The sequence below is a fragment of the Anguilla anguilla genome, chromosome 5 (genome assembly GCF_013347855.1).
Source record: "Anguilla anguilla isolate fAngAng1 chromosome 5, fAngAng1.pri, whole genome shotgun sequence".
In the NCBI taxonomy this organism is placed as follows: Eukaryota; Metazoa; Chordata; class Actinopteri; order Anguilliformes; family Anguillidae; genus Anguilla; species Anguilla anguilla.
Window position 1 is genome coordinate 55,770,840 of NC_049205.1, and position 26,028 is coordinate 55,796,867.

The 26,028-nt window shown below is 40.6% G+C and overlaps 1 protein-coding gene across 3 annotated transcripts in view; it reads right to left on the bottom strand.

The window, feature by feature from the left end:
- Window positions 1–22,444: 22,444 nt before the first annotated feature.
- Window positions 22,445–26,028, bottom strand: part of LOC118228406 (cadherin-8-like) — a 171,061-nt gene continuing 167,477 nt past the window's right edge. For all 3 annotated transcript variants that reach the window (XM_035419925.1, XM_035419924.1, XM_035419922.1), the window contains exons 11-12: window positions 25,098–25,349; window positions 22,445–24,571 (exon numbers count right to left, since the gene is read on the bottom strand). In XM_035419925.1, the coding sequence (XP_035275816.1) occupies window positions 24,078–24,571; window positions 25,098–25,349 (746 nt within the window). In that variant the 3' untranslated portion in view covers window positions 22,445–24,077. The remainder of the gene's footprint in view (window positions 24,572–25,097; window positions 25,350–26,028) is intronic.

Below are 26,028 nucleotides of genomic sequence, written 5' to 3' on the forward strand. Positions count from 1 at the left end.
ACCTATATCTTGAGGGTACTTACATCCATATTCGGTGTAGGAATTACATCTCATTATAAATAGCCCCCCCATATTAGGGGAGCAAAGGCAATTGGACCATTGGCTGTTCAAGCTGGTTCTTGGCCAGTTGTGTGTTTGTGTTAGCACTACAATGCGTGCACAAGAACACTAATAAAAACTTTAAATTTTAGGTGTGGGAATTGCATTTGCAGTCTGTTGTTGTTGTCTCTCAACATTAGGTCCAAATAAGTGTCAATGCTTGTAAAGCAGGCCATCAAGAGGCTGAAACATCAGAATAAATTGATCAGAGATATGGACAAAACATGGGCATGTCAAAACTGGGAAGCTCAGCATTAGCAAAGAAACCTAGACGACCACTATAGTAGAGGGAAGAAGGGAAAGAAAAACCTCTTTTCAACTGTCAAACAGATCAAGAACACTCTCCAGGATGTAGACATAGATGTGTCAAAGACTACAATGAAGAGAAGACTACATCAGCATCACCTCAAAAGGGATTACTGCAATATGCAAAACCCTGGTAAGCCTCAAAAACAGAGCAGTCAGGTTAGCTAAAAAAAAAAAAAAAAGTACATATGGGACAAAGTACTGATGGGACAAGTATTAACCTGTACTATACTAAACTGATTTAAAAAAGAAAGGGAAGAAAGAAAGGAACTTCTAATTATTCAAAGCATTTCAGGGAGTTTTTCAGGGAATGTTCTTGACTGGCTAAGTCAATAACCTGTAATGAATCCTAATGAACATGCATTTCATGCGATGCTTTGCCAGGCCTGTAGTGCAGCTCCTGCCTGTCTTGGGTTTTCTCTTCAGCATATGGAATGCATGTTCTATATATATTCACTGACAGGCTTAAAATCAAGCAAAAAATAAAGAAACAATGGATCCCATTCCCCACATAACATACATTCTACAAGCGTGTATTACTTTGTTTTCCCTTTGTATTTATTCATATTTGCAAATGCTTTTGGACAGCCACAGGCAATGATAAGTACACTAATTGAATAAAATATTTAACCCCCCCCCCCCCCAATTGAAATAAGAAAGAAAAATAAATAGAACAGTTTTCCTCTGAGGCAGATTGTTCTTTATTTGCTATTTACTCAGGCTCTTTGATTTCTATTTTTGTTTTGTTTAGGGTCAGTGCAGTTGAATACATTCCAGGTTGAAACCCTACACACAGACACACACACACACACACACACACACACAAGTAAGCTGCTGACTTTGAAATAATTGTACAGTGCATTCAAGAGCATTGCAGTGTTTTCGACACCTCCCTCCAGCCCTTATCGCACAGCATGGTCCTGTGGACCTGCACTTTCATTGAAGCCCCCGCCCCCCCCCCCCCACCTCCTCTCCCCACACACACATTCTTTATTCAACCATTTTGATTTTTGACTTCGAACTAGACCTCCACGTTTCAGAAATACAGACTTTCCAACAAGTTCTTTTTCTCTGGGGTGTTAAGGAGCTGAGAGTTAGATCCTCTGGGATTCATTAAGGTGGCATGCCTCGCAGCAAAGGAACAAAACAACAGAGAAACTGGAAAATGCTGATTATCACACCCTCCCACTAACCAGCCACTAATCCCACGTGACGTACGAAAAACGAACACACTCTGCGACACGTTATCCCCTGTGCAAAGGACAGTGACATCCAGACCGATGTTATTGATGATTAGGATTTTTTAAAAATCAGTACAACACAATACCTTATAACTGCATGGTAGTACGCTTGCTCAATGTGCATTGTGTTGAAAAGAATGACAGGATGCCTTGTATATTCCAAGATTATATCGTCCTATTGCGGCCTGTTCTCACGCTCATGGCGCCAGTATGGCAAGATGTGCACCATTTTTTTTTTCCTCACTTTCAAAGATTAACTGCCAGTGTTCACACACAGAGGCTCTGCCCTCTCAAAACCCCCTGAGAGAGTACAGATTAAATTCACTTTTAAGAAAAATGAGATGTAACAGTTGACATTGCCGCAGCAGACTGCTAACAAGCACAGACCATATCACGTTTCATGCGGATGACCAGTTGTTTCATCAGTCCGTGACTTTGTTCCATTCTCACATGCATATATTCTAATGAAAACACAGAAGTGTCTCTGCCTAATGGATCCCGTTGGTGGATGTCCCTACCACAGCTCAGATTCCAAAAAATAAAAATAAATAAATAAAAAATAGGAGAAACACAAACAGTTTCATGACAGAAAAGACATACTACATATGAATGAAGGATCACATTGTGTGTCTTCTGACTCAAAGTAGCATGCAATCCATGTGTCAACCAACATTCTAACTTTAGCTATTCTCCATCGTGCAAAGCCTCTTTAAGTGTCCCATGACATGACTTACAGAAATTTACTTCTAAAAATAATGCAAGATTAATATATGCCGTAAAACGCACACACACACAACCATCTCTCTCTCTCTCTCTATATATATATATATATATATATATATAATATGACAATATTTCAGTCTAATTTCCAGAGGTGGAAAGATCAGGGATACAGAGAGTAGCTTAGAGAGAGGATGAAATTGCTGCCAAAATAATTTGCAGGGAATTACTTGCCCTTTTGCCTCTTCTCGGTCACTTTGACGACAAATGTAATAACATTAATAAGTGGCTAGTGACAGCTCGCATATAACTGCATATTTTTCTCATTCCGCTCATCAGGTTAGTATTTCATGATTTTTAAAACCGGAACCAGCTACTTTAAGGAAATCAAAACTCTGTCCAAATATGAATTTCTCATGAGAACATAATTCTCTGCTCTGCTTCGATGCTTGGTTCGGGCTTAAATGTGGTTGTAAAGCCATTTTTTATCTGTTCGCCTTGATTATGTTGTTTGTGATCTGATGACCAAACATACCTATAGACAGTGTTTATTTATTTATTTATTTATTTTTTATCATCTTATTGATGAATGAAATTTAATGTGCCAGGTTGCTACCCACTGCACCACCATTTTTAAAAGTTATACCTATCTGAAAATATTTTCTTGATGATGATTACACTTTGATGATAAGGCTACTTACTGCAAATAGCTGAAGGCTAATTGTTTAATTTATTAAAGTTTGGTGATCTGCCAGTATGCAGCAACCATTTGCAATAATTGTTGCACCTGGGCTGTGCATAATGCATAATACAGTTAGATTTATAGTAAAATCACACATATAAAAAGAGTATGTTGGCCATGCATGATTAAATGCTGCTAGAGCTGTATAATAAATATCATTTCCATTTCTTTGGCTTGGAAAAAAAAATTCACTTTGAATTTTTTTTTTTTAGTATTCCATTATATTAAAAATGCATTACTCTTAAATTAATTTGTTTGAATTGTATTGGGATGTTTTATTCAAATGCAATAACTAAAGGATTGTTTTAACAGTTGTTTTAGGGACTGGCTCTATGTTAATATTTCACTTGTGCACCTTAATTTGGTTTCCATTCAAGACTAAGCAAAGCAAATGTTGGTAAATTAAATACAGTGTCCCTTTATTCGTATTTCTGAGAAATTTAATGCAGTAAATGGAGTTATGTTTGTAGTTTTTCCTTCTTATTTTCATAATGTAGGCTTTAATGTAATCCCCTTACTAAAAGTAGGATTTATTTTTACATTTATCATTTGAAATTTAAATGGATGTGTTTAGAAACTTGCTGACAAATTTTGAAACCCAAAGAAATTACAGCACTACCCCATTTCACCTAATTTAATTAGAGGAACTCAACCATGTCTGTGGAACAGATATAATGCAGATTTTGTTTGAGGTTTTGGAAATAAATTGACATGAAAAGGTTTTTTTTTGATGCATTACTCCTGTTGTTCATCTACATGACATCACCACTGTGAAGGCACATGTCTCACCATTGCCCACCGTCTTCCGGAATGTTATGTGTAACTTACTATATGTGTTTATCTTGTCATTAAATGACTGGAGAAAACACAGATTCAGATGATTAAATGTAGTTGGTCAAAATAAACACAAACAATAATAATACAATAACAAAATATTTAAAAAAATATTATTTATTTTTTTTAATTCACCTAAAGTGCTTGTCAGTGTTGCGAGGGAAATCTCATCCACTTCTCGAAAGCAGTGCCACGTTAGTGGATGGCATTATATAACATGTGTATCAGTACATTAAATATATTATATATGAAGGATGCAACTAATTCACTGTTTGACAAACATGTCTGGTGAAAATGCCATCCATATGTAACTGATGTAATGTTTAGCCAAGGTTAGGTCTCCTAGTCACCCTAGTGCAGGAAATCCAGCATAGGTGTGTGTGTATGTGTGTGTGAGTGTGTGTTTATTTTTTATTTATTTAAATAAAACATCTTGAAAATAGCTGGGCTTCCCAGTTCTCTTGCAGCTTATCCTCCATAAACATGATAACTAAAGCAATGAAAATCTCAACCAAACTTCCTAAAAGGCCAGCCAACTTCCAAGCTAAAATAAAACAGCTGACACGAGGTGCTCAGTAAGAGAAGGTAGGATCAGAAATCCAACAGGACGTGCCAATTCCTGCCTCTTATAAGGCCAACAGGAAGGGTGTTATTCACACCCTCCTTGGACAAGAGAAAATGCACCACAGCTGCTCTCAATGGCTGATTAACCGCTCGTCTTTAAGACCCTGATCAACAGCTGATCCACGTTATCAAGCCATACCAATAATCAAGTGCTGAGTCAAAGGAATCACAAATTGAGTGAGTTGCGAAATCGAGATTACGAGTCAAGAAGAAATAATCGAACTAAGCAAAAATGAAAATGTGCACTGAAGGAAAGGAGGAAGTGCCGTAGGATAGCTGCCTGCCACATCTCAAAATGAAAGCATAATTTATTGAGAGTAAACCCATCATGCTAATTGGTACAGTGGAAAATCTGTAAATGCATTTATTAATTTTGGTAACGCCTTGGAGTATAGGCAATTTACATAATGTATGCTTAATATAGCTTTAAAAAGCACATTATGAATCACTGATGTGTAGTCCAACACTAATACAGCATTCACTTCTGAGGTATGTAGATCGAACATAATAAAGGTTCACAACCTTGTTTGTAATCTTCTCAGACCGGAATGCCTATTGTCTTCATTAAAGCCGCGTTTCCACCAAAATTACCCGGAACTTTCAGTCCCAGGAACTACTTTACCAGGAACTAAAAGGTTCCTTCAGCCAATGGTTGTCTGCGTTTCCACCGGGGTCTAAAGTACCGCGAAGATTAGGCAAATTAGCCCACTGACGTTGTCGTCGGTCCTTCTGTCATATGATTTCTTCTGTAACACCATACTACCACCGAAGTAGCCTACATTATTTTCTAATAACCGGGACAGCCCGGAGGGGTTTATTCCACTTATATACAACGGGTTACCAACAATGACTATATATGGTTACTTTTGTATTTATTGATTTTCATATATCCTCTCAAACACATTCATTAACAGCAGAAAACATGCACACGTTGTAAACAATTTGCTGTTTTATTACTTTCTCGTCCTCAATTCCATATAGGCTAATCGCAAAATGACAAGAATAGAACGAAAACTCGGACTTGCGTGAAAATGTAAATTAGTAGTGGTACAGTCACCGTTTGCTTTCCTTCGAAGTTACTACTAGCCGAGCAGCGAAGTGTGCCCTCCAGATGCGAACCATGCACCATAAATGAGTCCATAGTCTTCCTGGTCTTTTCGTGGAATTGAAAAATGGCAGTAAAATTACGGCAGTCTGAAAAAGCTAAAGGGAAGATTACTAGAATTAACCTGTTATTTTACCCGGATAAAAAGTGCGGAAGGTGATTTCCAGTTTGCTTGTACTGTCTCACCAATGTTAATTATGCAGAACTACCGCATACCTCACATAACTGTATCAAACGTTTTGAGTCAATTACAACGGGCTAACAAAGAAAATCCGGAAGAAAATATTCAGCAACCGAATTAATCCGTTTGAATGTTTTGGTAGCCTACGTAATATGCTGTCCCAGAACGAATGCTTAGCATTTTATAAAACGAATACTAAAGCAAGAAAAGAACAGAAGAGCACACGTTATAATTCCAAGACGTTGACAGGCTATAACCAAAAGTAGGCTACTGCGCCGCATAACATACAAGTTTGATTTGAAGTTATTATGAAAATAAATTGGTTTGCCGCTGCATATTTTCAAACATGGCGGGTAATGGCGGAAAATAAATACAACACAAATGCTACGAGTACTCGACCAATCAGAAATGTTCAGCGCTGCAAGCTCCACCCAAAAGGTTCCTGTACTTTCGGAAAGTACTACCCCCCGAGCAGGAACGTTTTGGGGGGTAAAACAAAGCCCCCAGAACTAAATTTAGACCCTAGTTCCTGCGGTGGAAACGCACTGAGTTCCTCAAAAGGTTCCTAGTTCCGGGGTATAGTTCCTGCGGTGGAAACGCGGCTTAATAGACCAATGACTACTTTTACCTACTGGTCAGAACAACAGAACCGTAGCCCCGACTGAAAACCAGTGAGGCAGTTCTGTGGGCAAAAACACCCTGTTAACGAGAGAGGTCAGTGGAGAATGGGCAGACTCATTCAAGCTAACAGAGAGGTCACAAATGCTCAAATAACAGCTGTTTACCACAGCGGTGTGTGGAAGGGCATCTCTGAATGCGTAAGGCATTGAACCTTGAAGTGGAGGAGTTACACGAGCCAAAAAAAAAAAAAACACACCGGGTTTCATTTCTGTCAGCTAAGAACAGGAAGTGGGCACCAAAACCTGGTCGATAGAAAATTGGACAAAATGCTACCTGGTCTGAGGAATCTTGATTTCTGCTGTGACCCGCAGATGCTGGGGTCAGAATTTGACATAAGCAGCATGAATCCACGGATCCATCCTGCCTTGTGTCAGCGATACAGGCTGCTGCCGATGGTGTAATGGTGCGGGGAAGATTTTCTTGGCACACATTTTGCCCCTTAGTACCAATTCAGCATCATTTGAATGCCACAGCATACCTAAGCATTGTTTCTGACCATGTGCATCCCTTTATGGCCACAGTTTAACCTTTTTCAAATGGATACTTCCAGCTGGATAATGTGCCGTGTTCCAAAGCTAGCATCATTTCAAGCTGGTTCCACAAACATTAGATTGACTCCAGCTTACTCCAGTGGCTTGCACGGTCCCCAGATTGCGATCGAATAGACCAACTTTGGGATGAAGAAGAATGGCAGGTTGGCAGCGTGGCCAAAAAAATCTGCAGGAAATGTGCGATGCTATCAAGTCCTCATGAACAAAAATCCCTTAAAATCACCTTGTTGAATCCACGCAGTGAAGAATTCAGGCTGTTCTGGAGGGTTAAAATGGGGTCCTAGACGGTACTAGATAGGCAAGGCCTAATAAAGTGGCCACTGAGTGTACATTTGAGCAAAATTAAATTGGTACTACATTTTAATTACTGGCCTTTTAGGGGTGTGTTTTCTTCACAAGGCTGTTCTACTCACAACTTGTCCAATAATGCAGTAAAACAAGGCAACACTAGTCACAAGACTCAAAAGTGCACCCAGTCACACAATACTTCTAAAACAATCTCATAACCCTTAAAACCTCATGTGCAGTATGTTCTGTACCAACTAACGCAATACCTTGCGAATGTGGGGGAAAAAAAAAGGTGGCGGTGGTGGGTGGGGATGCAAGAGCATCCAAGAGTGATTGGAAACCTAATGGAAAGACTCACATGTCCACATTGCTCAGCATTCTGTCATTATCCTCCAGCTCCACCAGAGACACTTTGAAATTCTGCAGGCACTCACGCTGATGGTTACGGTCCTAATGGCTCGACATTAAATGTGTGTGTGCGTGTGTGTGTGTGTGTGTGTGTGTGTGTGTGTGTGCATTTATTTATTTATTTAAATGGGGCCAGCATTCAGATCACACAGTTTTAGAGGGACCGCTGAGCCTAATCGAATTGTGAGCAGCGAGACCAAGGCTGTCGTTCTTTGTCCCCTTCTCGAGACAATTTGTCCAGCTTCAGACTCCACATGACCACCCCTTTACATACTCATCTAATTAGCGGCCCCGCACAGCGTGTCCCAGCGAGCGCCGATCGGTGGTCGTTTCCAGAAATGTTGGACATTCAGAAATTAGTGTTTGTGAATCACTGCAACTAGATGGTGTGCCCAAAACATAGATATGCACATTTACTAAGAGAAATGTATCGCAAAAAATGTTGCATTTTGTACACTTATGGCCACTGGATTTCAACTTGTATACTTTGGAATGTGACATACAGTGTTTATGTATCCATCCATGCAGTATAGTTTGTATTTACTTTGATTATTCATTACTGTAGTTTCAGCTGTAGGTTCATTGCCATACAAACATAAACACACACACACACACACACACACACACACACAAAAAGTTGGTTACTACAGCTTTAAAGAAAATCATCATGTTCAGTACTTGGATGCAAATCCTTCGCATTTGATGACTGCCTGAAGTCTGCAACCCATAGGCAACACCAGACACTGGGTATCATAGAGAGTGGTATATTCTCTAGTGACGATCAGCCAGGCCTGTTTTTTTCTGGGGCGCTAAGTCTTGTCTTCATCAAGTGCACTTTCCCAAAACCTTTGCGTTCCACTGTATGTGATGGCATTTATTTAGTCTCAAGTGTGTCCGTGCTGCGTTACTCTTTCTTTTGTGGCCTGCTTCCTGTGATCCTGCTCTTAGAAGAATTACCATAAACATTCAAAGGACATCACCACTATTCCTAATTTCATGCTGAATGTCTGTGAATGGAGTAACGAAAAGCCTGCTTTTTTATACCAGCGTGCGTGTGGTTCGCTGACTTAATAAAGCCAGTTGAAGCTGCCGTTTTTCTCCTCATCTGCATGTTCCACAAAGCTGTTATTAACAAAGGAGCCTGACAGTAATCAGGTGCGCTCGCATTTTCCTGAGAAATAAATTCTAAAGAGCTCCCCTTATTATCACAAGAAGCAATGAATCAAGGATATTGCCTGAGAAGGATTTTTAATCTGGCTCATCTCTGTCTGTTTTCATTCTCCTACTTTGGAAACGGGGGAGAAATGATACAGAAATCACAGTAAATATTGCTAAAAAAAAAATCCAAAGTACCAAGGCAATTACATTTCTGAATCACTACTTCAATAGCGAAGGTTCTTATACTGATATACGATAAATACTTTATTGATAATGTGTCTTTATATATGATGCTAGATGTGGCAAGAAATGGATTAAAAAACATGAAAGTGAACCATGTTAGAGGATGGCATTGCCAACGCAATTGCATAACTTAGCACTAGTATAGATATTACACAGATGACAATAGATCACATTCTGCTTGTTGTTCAAAATATATGATGGGATAACTGTTCCTAGATCACAGCCAAATTATCTCTGTCCATTCAGAGCTTATATTCCAGGAAATCTTAACACCTGTCCATTGGAAAGGCACGCTGACTATTCACGTAATGAAAAGCAAACAAAATGAGTGACATTATTGGGGAACCGTACACACACCATTGCTCATGTCATGTTGGCATTGAATTGTTAAAAGCGTTCAGCCCTGACCGGCCCCTTCACAGCTTCTTGTTATTGTGCGATGCAGACGCTTTGAAAACGGTGCACTCGCGGTCCGTGGCTACCGGCGTCCACTCAGCGCGCGAGAATCCCGTCGGATTCACATTAAAGTAAGGAACGGCACGTCGGATTGTGAGTCACCGCTCCCCCCTCTGCCCCTTCAAAGAACACTCAGTCTCAGCCCTCCATTGTAATGAGCGATCATCTCAGCCTCGCCATATCCTCTCCCTGTTTAGCGCTTTCATTTGAAGATAATCGGCATGTGCTCAGCCCCTCCATCCCCCCTCTCAGAAGGAAACATCAAATGCGTCTTTATTAGAAGGGCCCGTCGATTAGGAGAAAATTGAGAGCGCGGATCACAGCTTTGAAATCTGTTGCTGGAATCCATTTTATTCAAATTGCGATGGAAGCAAAATTGAGAGGCTTTTTACTTCCATCTGCACCTCAGAGATAGGGAAGAATTGATGCCCAGTCAATGGGGCTGGCTGCAAACTGAGCTCTCATTTCTCTCTCTCCCTGTCTGTCTCTCTCTCTCTCTCTCTCACACACACACATGCTCATACGCTCACACACACACACACACACAACTGTACTGTACTGTTTCACAGCATGAGATCGGGTGTGCCCTCAGACTGAGAAACCGAAGATCCGCTCGGTGCCGCCTGCCATTTTGGCTCCAGGTTTCCGTGTGGATGTTGCTCTTCGGTGACTTCCCCAAAGGAGGAGGGCAGATCGCTTACACATTTCCTCAGAACACAGCCTATGCCAGAGGGGGCAAAAGAAAGATTCTGAAAGATTAATTTTCTATGGTTTTTAATTTTTTTTTTGTCTAAAAATTGACAAAGAGGCGGCTAATTACCTTTTCCCCCAATCAGCTCGCTCAGAGTGAAGCATCTGATGAAGACGGCGTCGCGATAGGGCCATACGTACTTCAGCGATTCCGGAAAATTCCAGGGCCCCCTCGGCTGGAGGAGCCCTTTTCCAAATTGGCCCTGTCCCCTCGGCAGCCGAAGCGAGACCGAGGTGTCACCTTTTCCGCCCGGCGCGCCCCCCGATGGAGTCGCCCGGGGCGGGGGCGCTCAGGCGGAGCAGACAGGCGCGGCCAGGCGTCAGGAGGTGTTGCTTTCCAGTCCCTCCGGGAAGCAGAGATATGCCTTTTAGTAACGGAGAGATAAGGTCATTGTCGGTTTCGCAGCCCACCCCCCCCCCCCCACGCAATGGCAGGAAGAGCAGGAAGGACTCCAAATACCAAGTACCTCGTGTGCACTGCCCCTGCTCGTGAGATCCACCGCTGTTCAGCCAAAGTCTGTAACCTCTGTAGTTTTCAGCCACTCATATCACAGTGACATTGTAAGGCACATATTACTATATTTAAAAAAACCCTGCCAATTCAGTCCTCAGCAAAGGCAAGAGCAGTAAGGCTTTTGAATTATCACAAGCCATCTGTATCAGCTATATGAAGCTTTATGAAGTGTGTATATCGGCCACATTTATAACCTTGTCAGACATACTTCAGTTTTAACTTCAGTCCCTCAGCCTTGGAAAGAAAGTCTTTGGAATCAGCATGTATCATTTTTCTGTCAAAGGCAAGTGTTTCTTTTTCTTCAATGCAAACACATTTTCAATAAATTTAGTAGTCGCTGAACTTTGGGTGAATCCAAGGCAATGCCAGACTGTAGGCAATATACTTTTACACTGAAGATTTCACAACCGAGTTCCGGTACCATGTTAAAACATATATTATTATCCCCTCTTTATTATTATTATTTTTTTAAACCTGAGAATGACATGTTTCCTTTACCAAAATATCCTGCTTCACTAAAGAACGTTATGAAGACTCATGTAACTGTTGACAGTTTAATACTACAGCTGTAAATAGTGTTCCAACACCTAAGAAAATTTACTGATCGTTTTACACAGGGATGATTCAGATGACTTCATAATGCAGAGCTATTTGGCTGAAGATTTTTTTTTCAGAAACGAATTATTCTGTACACATGGTGAGTAACAGCGAAAACCCTACATTGACACGGTGAGGTGTCCATTAATATAATCAGCACCTAACTGTTATAAATGTCTTCAAGATTACAGGTATGCAAACAGCACTTCATTTTAATAACCTGCTTTATGTGTCTAGAAATGCAAGTAGTTCAGCCAGCAAAATTAAGTCTCCAAGCCATGTTTTATTTTTAAAAAGAAATATATAACTGCATTTGCCAAAGTTGAGGGTTAATGTTCATTGAACTCAGGGCAGTTAGACCAGCAAGTGATTTCGGTGATGGAACAGGAACAATGTAATTAATCGCAATATTCGGTAAAATGCAGATACATGTTCTTTGAAGTAATTAGGTCATTAACGGATAAATCCCATGAATTAATAGGCCTTTTCTTGCACGTACAGCTGAGGGGGGAAAAGTGATTGCACGATGAAATCTAATGACTGTTTATTATCACGTTCCTGCCGCAATGTTAAAATCTACCTCAGCATATTAATGCGCTGATATCTGATTTCATTTACCCTTCTATCACGGAAAGCCGACATTGCAATGGCTAAATTGTTCTTCATTCATTGCAAAAGGGGGGAAAAATGACGAAGAGCTGTTAATAATGCAGCAGACATCTTACGTGTATCGGGGCTCCTATTGATCCCCGTCCACTTAAAGAGACTGGCTCATTTCTGAACCCGTCTCTCTGTCAGGCTGTGGGTGCTCTGAAATGCATATCACTTTCTCTGTTAAAGTTTGGCAGACATCGACACAAAAAAAGTCCGCTTACCTGCCATAATGTCTATCTGCCCAGCCGATAGCGTCAATCAATAGTGGAACTCATTTCCTCGTTGTTGCTTGTAAACAAGTTGCCCACTCCAGCTCCTAATTGGATAGCTCAGCAAACCGTACGACATTAAAAGTGTTTTAGTGCTGCGGACCGGGTCGATATGTCATTATGAATACTTCATGATTCTCAATTGGGTTTAACCATTTCGGGAAGGGCCATCAGAGAACGTTGATGGAGTTTTATGTTTGTTTTTTCTTACGGGAACCAAGGTCGATTTTTCGGGCGATAATTTTTCAGCACCTGCCGCTGAATGCAGTTCTAGCTATGAAAGGGAGTTAGAGCACTGCCAGGAAGCCAGCCTGCTGGTGCTGATGAATAGGCAGAAGGACACAGAAATGTTGGATTCAACTGTAAGTAAGCTAGATTTTGATCCTGTGATTAAACTTTTAAACATTGAAATGCAGTAGTACTGAATATCTAGTCAATAGACTGTACAACACGCAGTTGTTTCTACCATTGTTTCCGAATCTGAAATACAATATTCATTGTAACTTGTAGAAATCCTTGAACAGTGCTTTTCACATTCATTCACATTCCTTAGCAACATTTTTCAAAAACACCCTGCTTTTCATTTGGTTGGTTAGCACTGTATGCATGCTGGCTGTATTAGGGAAAAATAATACACAATAATAATTACCCACATCAAACCAAAATTATAAATCAGATTTGGATATTAAAAAAGATTTTGCAAAGGACTGGCGAAAGTGGACAAGTGGATCATCCACCCCCTTGCTGGCACAAAAAAAGAAAGTTTGATTAATCAACAGCCCTTTAGTACATTGGCGTGTCAATCCCATTGACCGCTGCAACCCCTTGACTACGAGATTACATAGTGAGGCATTTGAAGGGGTAGCATCTCTCCTAATTATCCACCTCCTAACGAGACTAATCTTTGTCTTGGATGAAAGGGGAGTTAAAATCAATACGTGATTTAACCTGTGATGGGGATGTTCTGAGGACTGCAATCAGTGACGGTGTAACACTGCTGTAATTGGTCAAACCACTGCCTCACAATCCCCCATGAGCCCCCTGCAGTATATGACACTTGTCAAAGGTCCATGTCAAATTAATTGGGAAGGAGTTAAAATTGCTATAGCCTTTTCATCTGAACAACTACCGACAGCCCTAAAGTATTGATGGTTATTGACTAGTCGTCTGGTGACATCAGGGGTAATTAAATGATTCTGTCTGCCAAAGCAAGCAAACAAACAAACAAACAAAGACCTTTAATAAGTACATTAATGTGGGCTATGTACTTACATGTAATACCATTAAATACTATTAGAATAATTAGTTGCCCTCAATGGGATTTAATGGGATTTAAGTCTTCTTTAAATCAAAACGTAATTATTATAATACGCATACAAATTTACCTAAATCGGTGGCCTTACATAATATAGACACATTCTGTCATTGAAAGTGATTCTCTTATTCAAAAAGAAAGCTTTGTTTTCGGCACATTTGGGAACAGTAACAACATGGCCTATTTAACTAATTGCATTTTGTAGCTGATACAAACATTTAAAACTGCAACCTGACTGGACTGAGTAATTATTCATTAGTCATATTAATTATGACAAGGAATTGATTGCAAAGTCATATGACCTTGAGCTCTAGTTTTGTGGATATTGCTTTCCTGTTGATGGAAATAAAAAACCGTGCTACTGCTGACAGGTACAAAGCTGAAACTGAATTCTATCCATTAATCTCATTGCCTCCTTGAAAACAAGTCCTATTTCATACATTCACACATAAACGGCTTATTTTAGAAAGATTCACACACACAAATGCTCTGACAGGGCAATACATACCTTATGAGCAAGAATACACACAGGTATAGTTCACTTGCGCAGCCTTCAATCTAAGACCAGTTTGATTATTGAGAACACAGCAAAACTATGATAATATAAAAAATAAGGTGGTGGGATCTTTGCCTGAACATCAATAAACATCAATAAAAACAAAATAAAAAGCTGCGGCATTGGTCAATAAAATATGAGAAACAATATCAACATAGTGATATAGAACTTGGAGGCAACTTTGATCCCTGCGATGCTGAAATCCTAACCTTCAATATCACCGGATGAAAATCGACCAAAAGAGAAATGATGTTCAAAAGTGCTGATGAGAGAAGCATCAAGTTGATGAAGTTGATGAACCAGACTGTTTTTAATGTTTTTTGCACCCCCCTTTCTTCACAATTTGGAGTGCCTAATCATATCACCAACAAAGACTGTGCTCTCCTCTGAAACACGTGATGTCACGCTGCTGCATGCCATAGCCCACTCAATTTATTTTTGTTGAACTCACTCTATTTTTGCTAGCCAGGCATCGCGGATATGTGTGCTTGCGGATTTAGCGCCTGGTGTAAAAGCTCTATCTGCGGATAAGCCCACAATAAATTCAGAGAGGGACCCAGCTGATCCTCCCATCAATGATTTGATATGGCCAATCATGATTGTGGGGGGTAGGGAGTTCAGAACTGGTGTGCTAGCAGCCAGTGTCCAACTTACATCATTGTTGTTAAGAACATGATTGGATTGGAGTGTTAAGCTGCAATACCATGGCTCTAAATTTTTTCCTTGTAACATTTATGAACTAAAATGACATGCAAGTAATGGAAATTAAGCTTCACACTCAATGCCATTTTATGCCTAGCCACTAAGGTGCTTACAAAACTTTGTACAAGGAAATAGCTGGAATTTTAGCTAAAGGTATAAAGTTGATTGGATTTTGTATTGGTTTACACATTTCAGTACAACTGCAGCTCTTCTTTAATAAAGACCTGGTTAAGTAGCTCCACGGACAGCAAATATGGAGGCACTTTCAGGAAGTCAGTATCAGGAGGCGGTGTTTACCGACTGCCGTGTCAACCAATGAAAATCCTTCCCAAAACTCCAAAGTAGCCCCGGGGTTTTCTGTTGAGCAACTTGGGATAATCATCGCACAGTGGTATTTCTGTCAGGGAAGAGGACCACGGGGAACGAAGCGAGGTTATGATTTCTGCCATCGACGTGTGCGGGAGCGAGGTGCGGCAGCTAATAACCGCACGCTCCGTTCTGTCAGGCCTGTCGGCCGGCGGCAGTTCGCGGATGGATGTGAAAATGAAGACGCCGATCAGAGCATCGAGAGAGGCAACCTGGGATACGGCGGATCCCTCCGGGGATAATTAAGGCCTGAAAGTCCTATCGTTGGATGTAAAAATGCAACCATTCCTCACATACTTTACCGCAGTTACGTTAGCGCTACGCTGCAATTGGGTGCCATTCACTGACAGCAATTAAACATTTTAACCCTAGGGGGTCCATACAGCAACGACATACGTACTGTGCTTTAAGGGTGGAGGACAGAGCGTGTCGAGTTTCTTGGGACATAGGACAACATGCTTAACATTTGTTTGTGTTGGGAAACGTACACACAAACCTGACAAGGCTGCATACTGCATACCTGTTTTGGGGAGGAAATCTGGGTAGTTGTCTGAACATATTAATTTCTACTCAGATAATTTTTTTTACAGTTTACGCACACTGGATTGAGCTCCGGGAATTCATTAAGGTGTGTTTGCAGAGCCAGCCATTTATTTTCTGTTTGTTTACTTCCACGCATTTCCTTCAGGACACCACTCTGCTTTAATTGATGCACAAATATCTATTTATCAGGCTTCAGAAGTGGGAGGCCACACATATTAATTGAAAAGGAACTATGGCGGTATGTATGGCAGGCAAGGTGAATGGCTTAAACTCTTGGCCGGTACCAGTCATGTATTTTATGTATTTTAATAAAGCATGGAATTAGTGCTAGGGAGGGAAATTCGCAACAAATACAAGGTGAGACTTTCAGTGAGTAGCAGAGCATGACGTAATTAGAAATAAGAGTGAAATTAGGCTTTAGATATTTCAACAGGCAGAGAGAAGTAAATGTACTTAATCGTGTTGATTTTTAAATTTCCTTAGGCGGGTTGGTTCCTGTTTAATTAGATTTTTTTTTTCTTCTGTATTTATTTATTTATTTTTACACTGGTCCCAACAATTCCATGATGCGCGTGTTATCTAACACATTCACGTTTTCCTGATTAAAGTCTTTCTGGCTAATTATCCACTTTTGCAAGCTTGTTGTGAATTAATTTGTCTAACATCTGCCAGAGTTCTACTGATATGTCATCACTGCTCTGGTATGGCTGAATCTCCCAGTCAGCTCCCAGTGTGAACTGGGCTGCAGACAAACTTCTATGGATACAATAGTTTGCAGTTGACACCTGTTTTAATATTTAATTGTTCTAAACAGTCTTTACACTTAATGGATCATAAATGCATTGGTAGTTATATCCCATGTATCTGACCCATTGACAAGAAACGTGGAGTAAACTAAAGAACAAAAAGAAAATGTTGTTCTCAATTAAAATGTGGTCCAACGCTTACCTTGCATTTAAAAAATATAATACAAATTCTGTTTTAATTTTTACTTTTGTTATTTGGAAAGTTCTTGGAACATCTTTTACTAGAAGTTCTAAAAATTATTATTATTATTATTATTATTATTAGTCCTGTCTCAGACATACAAATTGAATCAACATATTATTATTAGTCCTGTCTCAGATGTACAAATGTAATCAAATAAATTATTATTTCTTTAATATTTTATTAATATAGCATGTCTGAGCATTTGACAATGTTGAAAATTATTTCTTGATTTTTTAAATATGAAACTGAAAGCTTTAATTAATTTATTTTAGTTAATGACGAGGGCCAGTACTGTAGACCTGCAAAGGTTTGGTGTGTTGACTCTGGACACGGTGGCTGTAGAAAAAAATGCTGAGGTCTTCAACTTCTAACGACCAATAGCGGTGCAGCGTCAGTTCGACTGAAGCCAACTGTCAGCCAGAGAGCAGGGAGGCTTATCGCCACGGTAACAGGAGTCTGGCGGGAAAGGGTATGCGTGATAGATATGGGATATGGTGGCTCTAGCTACCCTATCGATCGGTGATTACAGGTAGTCCAGCCCTCGCTGTTTATGGGGGGGGCCTTGATCTCTTGTTCCCTCTTCTTCTCTCCACCTCTTTAGGCCTTTCTGTCTGTACCACAATCACACTCTCTTAATTACTCTGTCCCTGTGAAACTATATCGCTTCTTCTCCCATGTTCCTCTTTCTCGCTCACTCGCTCCCCCGTTTCCTGGCACTCGCTGTATTGCTCCTTCCGTTACTTCCATCTTCCCCTAATCTGTCTTCCACTTTTTTCTTTCTCTCTCCCACCCTCTGCTTTATCCTTTTCATCACTGTCCATCTCTCGTCTCTTTTGTCCTCGACTCTCCACATCCCTTAATTTCTCTTTCCCCACACTCACCCAATTTTCCTTTCCTTTCTCTCTTCTCTATGCATCTCTCTCTTTTTTTTTTACTCACAATTCCTCTCTTGCTGTTTTTTTTTTTCTTGGTCCATGCTTCACACCTCTATCACACCCCTTTCTTCTACTTCTCTTAAAATCAGTGTCATTCCATGTGCAGCATTATTTCTGTCCTTCTCACCATCTTCTCCACTCTGTCTACCTCTCTTACACTGTGCTATTGCAGTACCTCTGGTCTTATTGCCCACCCCCCCCCCCCCCCCCCCCCCGCCCCACACACACACACACGCACAAACACACCTCAGTATGCAATATTAATATCTCGTCTTTGACTTCACTCCCTGCCCATCTCCCTCTCTGGTGCATTAGTTCAGAAATCACTGACATTACACCCATTATGAAAAATGGATGATGCTATCAAAGGGGTGAGAGCTGAATTGGCTGGCTTTCCAATTCACCTGAAGTTGTTTCTCTGCCTTGGGGGGAAATAAATAAATAAATAAACAAATAAATAAATAAATAAATAAATTGGCCTGGCCAATCCTCCCAGACAGGAGGCCAGCGTAACAAGGTAATAATTTTGCTCATGTAAATACCATTTGGCACTGCCATAGGCTTACAGACTTTAATTCAATCAATGAATCTCAAGCACCGCTTTGAAAATATCGATTCCTTCAATAGATCCCTGCGCGCATACATTTCATTAAAGCCACTAAGGATCTCTCCAGATTCACTCCAGCCAGCAGGTCGGGATTCTGCCGAAGATTTTGTACACTGCGCCGCAGAAAACGCGGCCTTGACGAGGAATTAAAGCCGCCATATCGCGGCCTGCTGAAAACTCCCATCACGCACTGACGCTCACTGCATATGCACAGATATACCCGATGCATTTCGCATACCTCCAACATTGTGTTGTGAGCTGAAATTCTGCGTTTATTTGCCTATGTATTTTCACCACCAGGTGATCCAGCGTTCCATAAACGCAAAACGCTGCAGCGCTCGGTGGCGAGGTCACGTGACGCAACGGGCTCGCTGAAGAGAGCCCGGGCCTTGAACTGGAGTAAGTGGTATGGTAAAAGGGTCATGATCAGATCCTATTGATTTTCGACACGGCGGACTTGTAAAGTGCTCCCTTTACGTATGATTCTCTGCTGGGTGTTCGCCAAGCACAGCAAGCAGAAGAGGTACTGATCCCACCTCAGCGTCCTCCCCCTGCCCCATATGGAAATTCATTAGCAACACATTGCTGTACAGCTTGCACGACTAACTGGGCTTCAGCTTACTGAAGATTGCTACAGTGTACAGTAGATGGTTGGTATAAAGACAGGTTCTTTCAAGGCCTTTCATGGTGTTTATAATCCTCATTCAGGATACGAGTGTCTGATGAAAAGATGCGATGTAAATGACATTGTGGTAAAGCATGGTGGACTCAGGTGTGTGTGTGGGTGTGCATGTGAGCATGTGTGCGTGTGTGCGACTGTGTATGTGTCTCTGTGTTAGAACTTCACAATGTATGTAAGGTGATGTTTAGCCAACCCCGGTATATATGACACCTTGTATGCACATTCACACTAATTTATAATACAATATAGCTCATCAAAGGGTTGTGAATGGAATTTAAGTGCTATATCACCATCATACTTTCAGCTATAGAAATGTTGCCATTGCCACAATTGGATGAAAAATTATAATCAAAAATACTCTGATGCCCTTCAAGTGTATATTCAAAGAATGGAATGATAGACTATTTATCCACTGACTTAAGGACCTTTGCCATTCTTTCTGAGAAGCAACCTGCTTTTCATTGCACCTTATTTAACCTCAGCCTTCACCAAGATCATGATGTTACGTACGTGTCAGGAATATACTTTCAGAGTAGCATTATACCGAGTTTGTGTATTTTCAGTCATGTTCACCGTGAAATCTCGGGAATTCTGTACAATCAAGAAATCTTCTGTGCTGTCATGTGACCGGTTCACCCCTAAATGCATTTTCTGGGCATTACAATAACATCATGACACAACTAATTCAAAAGTAGCACTATTCCCTCATTTTCATTATGGCTATGGACAGAAAAATACAATGTATTTATCTATTGTGAATTTCAACTCATTTCAAAAAGGAAAAAGTTTTTTAATGTAGTATCAGGTTCTTGGAATTCAAACGATGAGACAGATGGCTGAAGCCTGAGTCTTCAGAGACTTGGCAGCAAGCACTGCAGACCCGAAGTGAATAATTAGGGCTCAGGACTTAATTGTGAGAAGCACTGTGATTTATCCCTTTTCTCAGACATCAACATGTCTGTGTGTCTCTGTCCCTGCCATTGTTTCCTACTGATGTGGAGTCAGTCATCCACAACCATGTTCAGAGGTGAGGTCCTTCAATTAAAACAGTGGTTGACTTGTCTGCTGAGACTTCCATGCTAAAAGTAAAGACTTAAACGATGACTTAATTGTATTATGCCCAGTATTGCCCTAATTGGATAATAATAATAATAATAATAATAATAACAACTGAAAAGTTTGATTATTCCATTGGCTGACAGATGGCTAAGTCATTCACTATGCAGCCTTTTTGTCCTGGTTTGACTGATGCTTTGTTGCTGTGGTTCCAAAATCATACGCACTTTAGTTCCATCAACTGAAGAGCGTCAGATGACATTTTTAAACAAAGGGTTACGTGAAAATGCAACATTGTCATTTTGGTCACAGCCAAAAATGACCCTTATCCAGGCTAGCAGAGAATAGCACAAGCCATTTTTGAGCCCAAAAGATCTTTGGGTCAACATCAGCTACTCTGTATACCCACATGTTCAGTCCCAATTCTCAGTACAGAGAATATTTGCATGTGATATATATATATATATATATATATATAAACTCACAATTGTTCAGTAAATGACATATGAGGAGTTTTTTGTTATTCATGAAAAGGAAATAACATCAGATAAGTGCAAAGTAAAATTCTTATCTTTCAGCAGGATTAACACAAAGAGTAGCTGTGGCTCGAGAAGATAAGATCACTCACTTGAAAGATGTGAGCGAAAATGAATTCCACTAAGCCTCGTCTTTGTGTGGCAACAAGGTGAGGGACAGACTTAAAACCCCATCAGAATTTAAGACAAAAGATTTCAGTGAAATCAAATACTTTCTCTTCAGTAACATGTGTCCCCTTGAGTCACCTTTTGTGTATTTTTATTAAATGGTTCAGTTAGCATAATTGCATTATAGAATATAGTATATTATTATTATTATTATGTTTCCATGGAGACATACATACCTCAAATGATCTGGAAAATAACTTCAGTCTGTTTTAACTAACTAAGTAACTAACGTCTATAAACAGGTCGTAACATGTAATAACTACCTTACATATCATCTCTTCAAATTTCTTTTGTGAGCCTAAATTCTTAACCCAGATATATGGGTAATATATAACAAGCAGACATTTCTCATTTTTCTGCCGTTCATTTGGGTTCATAACCTCTATAAAAAGCGTCCGCCTCTAACTGCCAATGTTCTCACGGCTACCGCATGTGGCGCCGCGAGATACAACATAAGAGCATAAGAAAATAACCGTTTTGTTTTGTCACCAACTGAATCTCGCGATGCGCGAGTAACGGCAGTGGATTCAAACAAGGCCTGGCACAGTTATATTCTTCAGCAGTTAACAGCCTCACATTCTATCCATCTACGCGGGCCACAACAAAACGAAGGTCACGGGGGAGGGGAAAGCCACGTCTGAAGGAGAACGGCGGATTCCCGTCTCATGTTCTTTTCACGTTTGACCTCCGAATTCAAAAAGTCAATTACATATTACAGATAAGAATAATTGTGTCAAAGGTTGTACTTTTACTCAGTGATAAAAAGAGCAAAAAGGGCAAATAGTTGACATACAGCTACTGTAACAAGCTGACAGTTCCAGTTATTGTAATGTAGCTGAAAAAGAAAATCTTCTTTAGCAGCCACTGAAGCCCTTCGGCAACTGCTGGATGGAATGTATTTATTTATTTCCGTGCTTGTTTTTCACATAGGATTTATGTGTATCGCATATTATGTACGGATGAAATAAAGCCCAAAATTCTCACATACTTTGATAAATAGATGGGAATTCAGGGAGATGGTATGTTCTCTATGTGTTTATGAATCCATAGGTAAAATATTGTTGAATGCTCGACACAAAAATAAATAAAGGAATAAATAATACATGTTAAATCTCTCATGCAAATACAAAATGCAAGCATTATCCCACAATCTATCGGCCTATATTTTCAGTTTATTTATAGTAGTACATGTATTCTATCTGTGGAGTACCATCAGAAGGGGTTTTTCACATAATGTGAAATAATGTTTTTCTTGTCATCGGTCTAATCAAGTCTACCTCTGCTGTCTTGCAGGTGAAATGTAGTACAGTAGTTATTCAGTAACAAGACCATTATCTTCCAAATTGCTACAGTATATGTACAGTGGATGAAGGTGTATCCAAAGCAATTGTTGAAGACACTCAAGAACGTACCTGTAAATCCTTGGAATGCACAGGCTTGATGGCAGCCCTTCCTGAAAGTGTTCCCGGGGCGATTCAGTTGACGCGTAAACAAATGATGGAGATCTGGTCATTTTCACACACTCTGCTCAAGGGTGTCTTCAGCGCCAAAGAAGACCACGCCCCAGCAGTATTTATAAAAATATATTTCACAAAGTAGGAAACAATACAGGGGTATCTTTGAGTACAATACAGAGAGTAAATAATGAAACATACATAAGTTTATAAGCGTCAAAAGCACAGTAGAAAATATGAATTGCAGATAAGACTACTTCATATATACCGTTGAGTCTACAGAGAACTGCAATATACTGTATTGGTACAAATTGAGTATGCACGAAGCTGTAGTGCCTTTCAAGATTCTCATGTGCAATAGCCTACGTGCATAGACAAACCTAATGCCTAAAAGAAAAGCTAAGAAAGTTAGCAGTTATCCTATGTACATGTATTTTAGTCTAATATTATACAGTATAGCACAATAAGCATGTCTGTATCTTTTTCATGGGCTAAGATTACCAGTTTGATAATTGAATCTTCAGTGTTCAGTGGTCCAATATTCATACAAACTAGATTTTTCCAGCTATTGTGCTTCAATGATCATTCTATATATACAGACTGTATGCAATAACCCCTCGCCCCCTCCCCAAAAAAAAAAAAAACCCACACACTTAAATTCTTAACTTAATAATATTCTTATATTCATAACTTAATAGTTTGTCCCTTCTTCATATGAGATCACCTGGACATCTAGGTTAGCTTCAGTATAACAGCGAGCTTGGTGAAAAACGTTCATAGAATGAAACAAGATAACACCCATTTCATACCTGTTACACAAAACCAGCAAATTACATTATAAAATGATGGCCACACTACCGAAGAAACAGCATTTCCTTTTAAGAAAAAGAAAAAAGAAAATCAGTATCTGATGTTTGCTTTTGTAAAAAGGCCTCGTTTTACCTAGAATTGTCTTTACATCCTACGGTCTGTTATAGGCTAATCTTCTTTCAGTGTGCAGCACACACTCGATAATAGAACAGGTGAATATAAAGAATTGTATAAAGCAGGCCAACAGGCTCATCCAGTTTATATAATAAATGTAGCCACTGGGTATCAAAGAGTATCAGAACTAATGCTTCTTAAAGCCAATAGAGAAATCGATTTATCTTTGTGTGTTCATACTTACATTCAATACTGCAATGAAGATCACATATTGCTGTTTTCTGGTTGATATAGTTCATGATCTTATTGTTTAGCATCTTCTTTCTGATTGGTTGGACAATGGTCTACTCTCGATTGGCGTCCTCCAGCGTCTGAGCAAGCCGGCACCCACACGGCACCAGTGAGCGTCCTCCATCTTGGCTCCTCGCGCGACAACCAAGAATCCAAATCTTCATGCTCCAGGCGGTCACAGTGAATGACAAAACACCTCAAATACTGCTAGACACTCACAGATTCTAATTCACACCACAAGAATCATAGACCTCCTAAATAGAGACATTGTTTAGTTTGGCTCAAAATTACAATGCATTTGATGTGGTTGGTGATGGTCGCTAGACTGTCCTCTATGAAGTTGTTTTTTTTTTTTTTTTTTCTTTTTGTTGGTTTTGTTTTGCTCATTTATATATTTCTTGATCAGGTCCCCCTCCATTTTTTTTAAAAATGGCGGTTTATAACTGTCTACAATGTCTGTCTATAACCCTAACAAAACACACACACACATGTATGCAGATGATGTCAAAAGGGCTTCCGCTAGATCCTCGGTCAGGTCTCTTTGTCGCTCTCCCCCACTGAGTAAAGCTCCCCCAGTCTTCTGAAGCGCGGGCCCCACTCTCTGAGGTAGTCAAAGTTTTGGTCTGACTCAGAGGAGGCCGTCTCCAGGGAGCTGAGCGAGCCGGCGATGGAGCCCCGCCCCTCGTAGCCGTAGATCTGGATGGAGTCGTAGGGCGGCGCCGTGGGGTCGTTGTCCGCCTCGTGGAGCCGCACGTTGATGAACTCGTCCACGTCCACGCCGTTGGGGCCCGAGTTCTGGCCCTGCCGGGGCATGAACTGCAGGTCCGGCTTGATGTCCTTCCGCGGCAGGTAGCCGTTGATGCCGTCGGGGTTCTGCAGCGTGGCGATGTCGAAGGCCTCCGTGTCCTCCTCGCCCCCGCCCTCGTCGTCGTAGCGGATGATGTTCTCGCGGACGTCCTCGTCGTCCTTGATTATCAGCGGCTCGTTTTTGTGTCTCCGGAGCGTCACGAAAAGAACGACGATGACTGCGTGGGGGAGGTAACGACAAAATGACAACGTTAGCCATGCGCCTGGATATCACAGCTACTTCAAAGCAGCACATACAATACTGCATTACTGATTCTTTAACTTACTGTGTAATGACAAACAGCAATGATACTGCAGTATATATCCTGGGCAGAAATAAACTAAATAAACTAGGCTTATCACATTTGACTGCCGGAAATTGTTTTATTTTTAACCTCAATTTTGTTCTCCATTAAGATAAAGCAAACAAAAAACTCTCTAGCTCTTTAACTTTTCAAGCGCAATTTTTTTTGTTCTGTTTTTTATAGATTTCCCATTTGTGTAGCTGTACAAGTGTAACATAATATACATGATCTGTATTTGTCTACGAGTTTTATCCTAAGTAATCATGGTATTTAATTATTTATATACCACTAATACATTGGTTATAACGGTTGCCGACATAAACTAATTAAAGATACCTAAAATCTACCACATGCTGTATAAGACGGCATTCCGAGACATAAAAATTGAGTGGTGACGTACCTAAGAGTAAGATTATGCAGGCCAGTATTGCAATCAATGCTCCCATGCTCAGTCCGATCGGCAGGACATAGGCCTCGACATTGCAGGACTGGACGATTCCCTCCCGACTGCAGCCGCACACGCGGATGGTGAGCGTGTTGGTGCTGCTCATTGGCGGGTTCCCGTTGTCCGTGACGATGATAGGCAGGTAGTACATCTCCTGCTTCTGCCGCCGGAAGGTATCGTGTTTGGCCAGGATGCTGATTGAGTTGTCTGCGGTGGGAAACGGGACAGGAACAGGAAGTCAGGGCTGAAACAGGCAATCATGTGTGACTGTAATCATGGGGATCCTGGGGAATCAGGGCTCTCCTTTTTATTTCTACTGACAGTTCCGTGGTTGCCTGGCAATCCATTTACTTTGTAGAAATAATGACCTCACAGATACTGTACAAGGGAAAATGGCATATATAGAGCACACTAGATAGATGTTCTTTGTCAGCCTACGATTAGAAAAGAATAATTGCAGGTGCATCCAGATTTGATGCTAAGCTTCTTTTTTTTAAAATGGCAAATGTGTCATCGATGGCTTTGTATCCAAGTCTCTTGGTGATAGCCTTTCAGAACACTGCTCCCAGGGTTTATGATGTGTGGGGTAAGTTAAAGTTAAGAAACGGAGGATATGCCATACTGTCACTCGACGTCTGACAGCTGGGTGACACCCTACATTTACTGTCTCATATAGCGCTGTAACCGCTTTGTTTTCCGACAGCTTACATTTTCCAGTCCAGATGCACACAATGCAGAGGCAACGCCAAGCTTGGTGAAGCTACAGGCTACCTATAGTCACTGTACAAACCCTTTTCCGTCATATTCTGTAAAATATGTTAAATCTCTCTAACAAAATTCATATAGGCCTTCAGGGTGGTCAGCTGATCACTGGTTGAATGTTTAT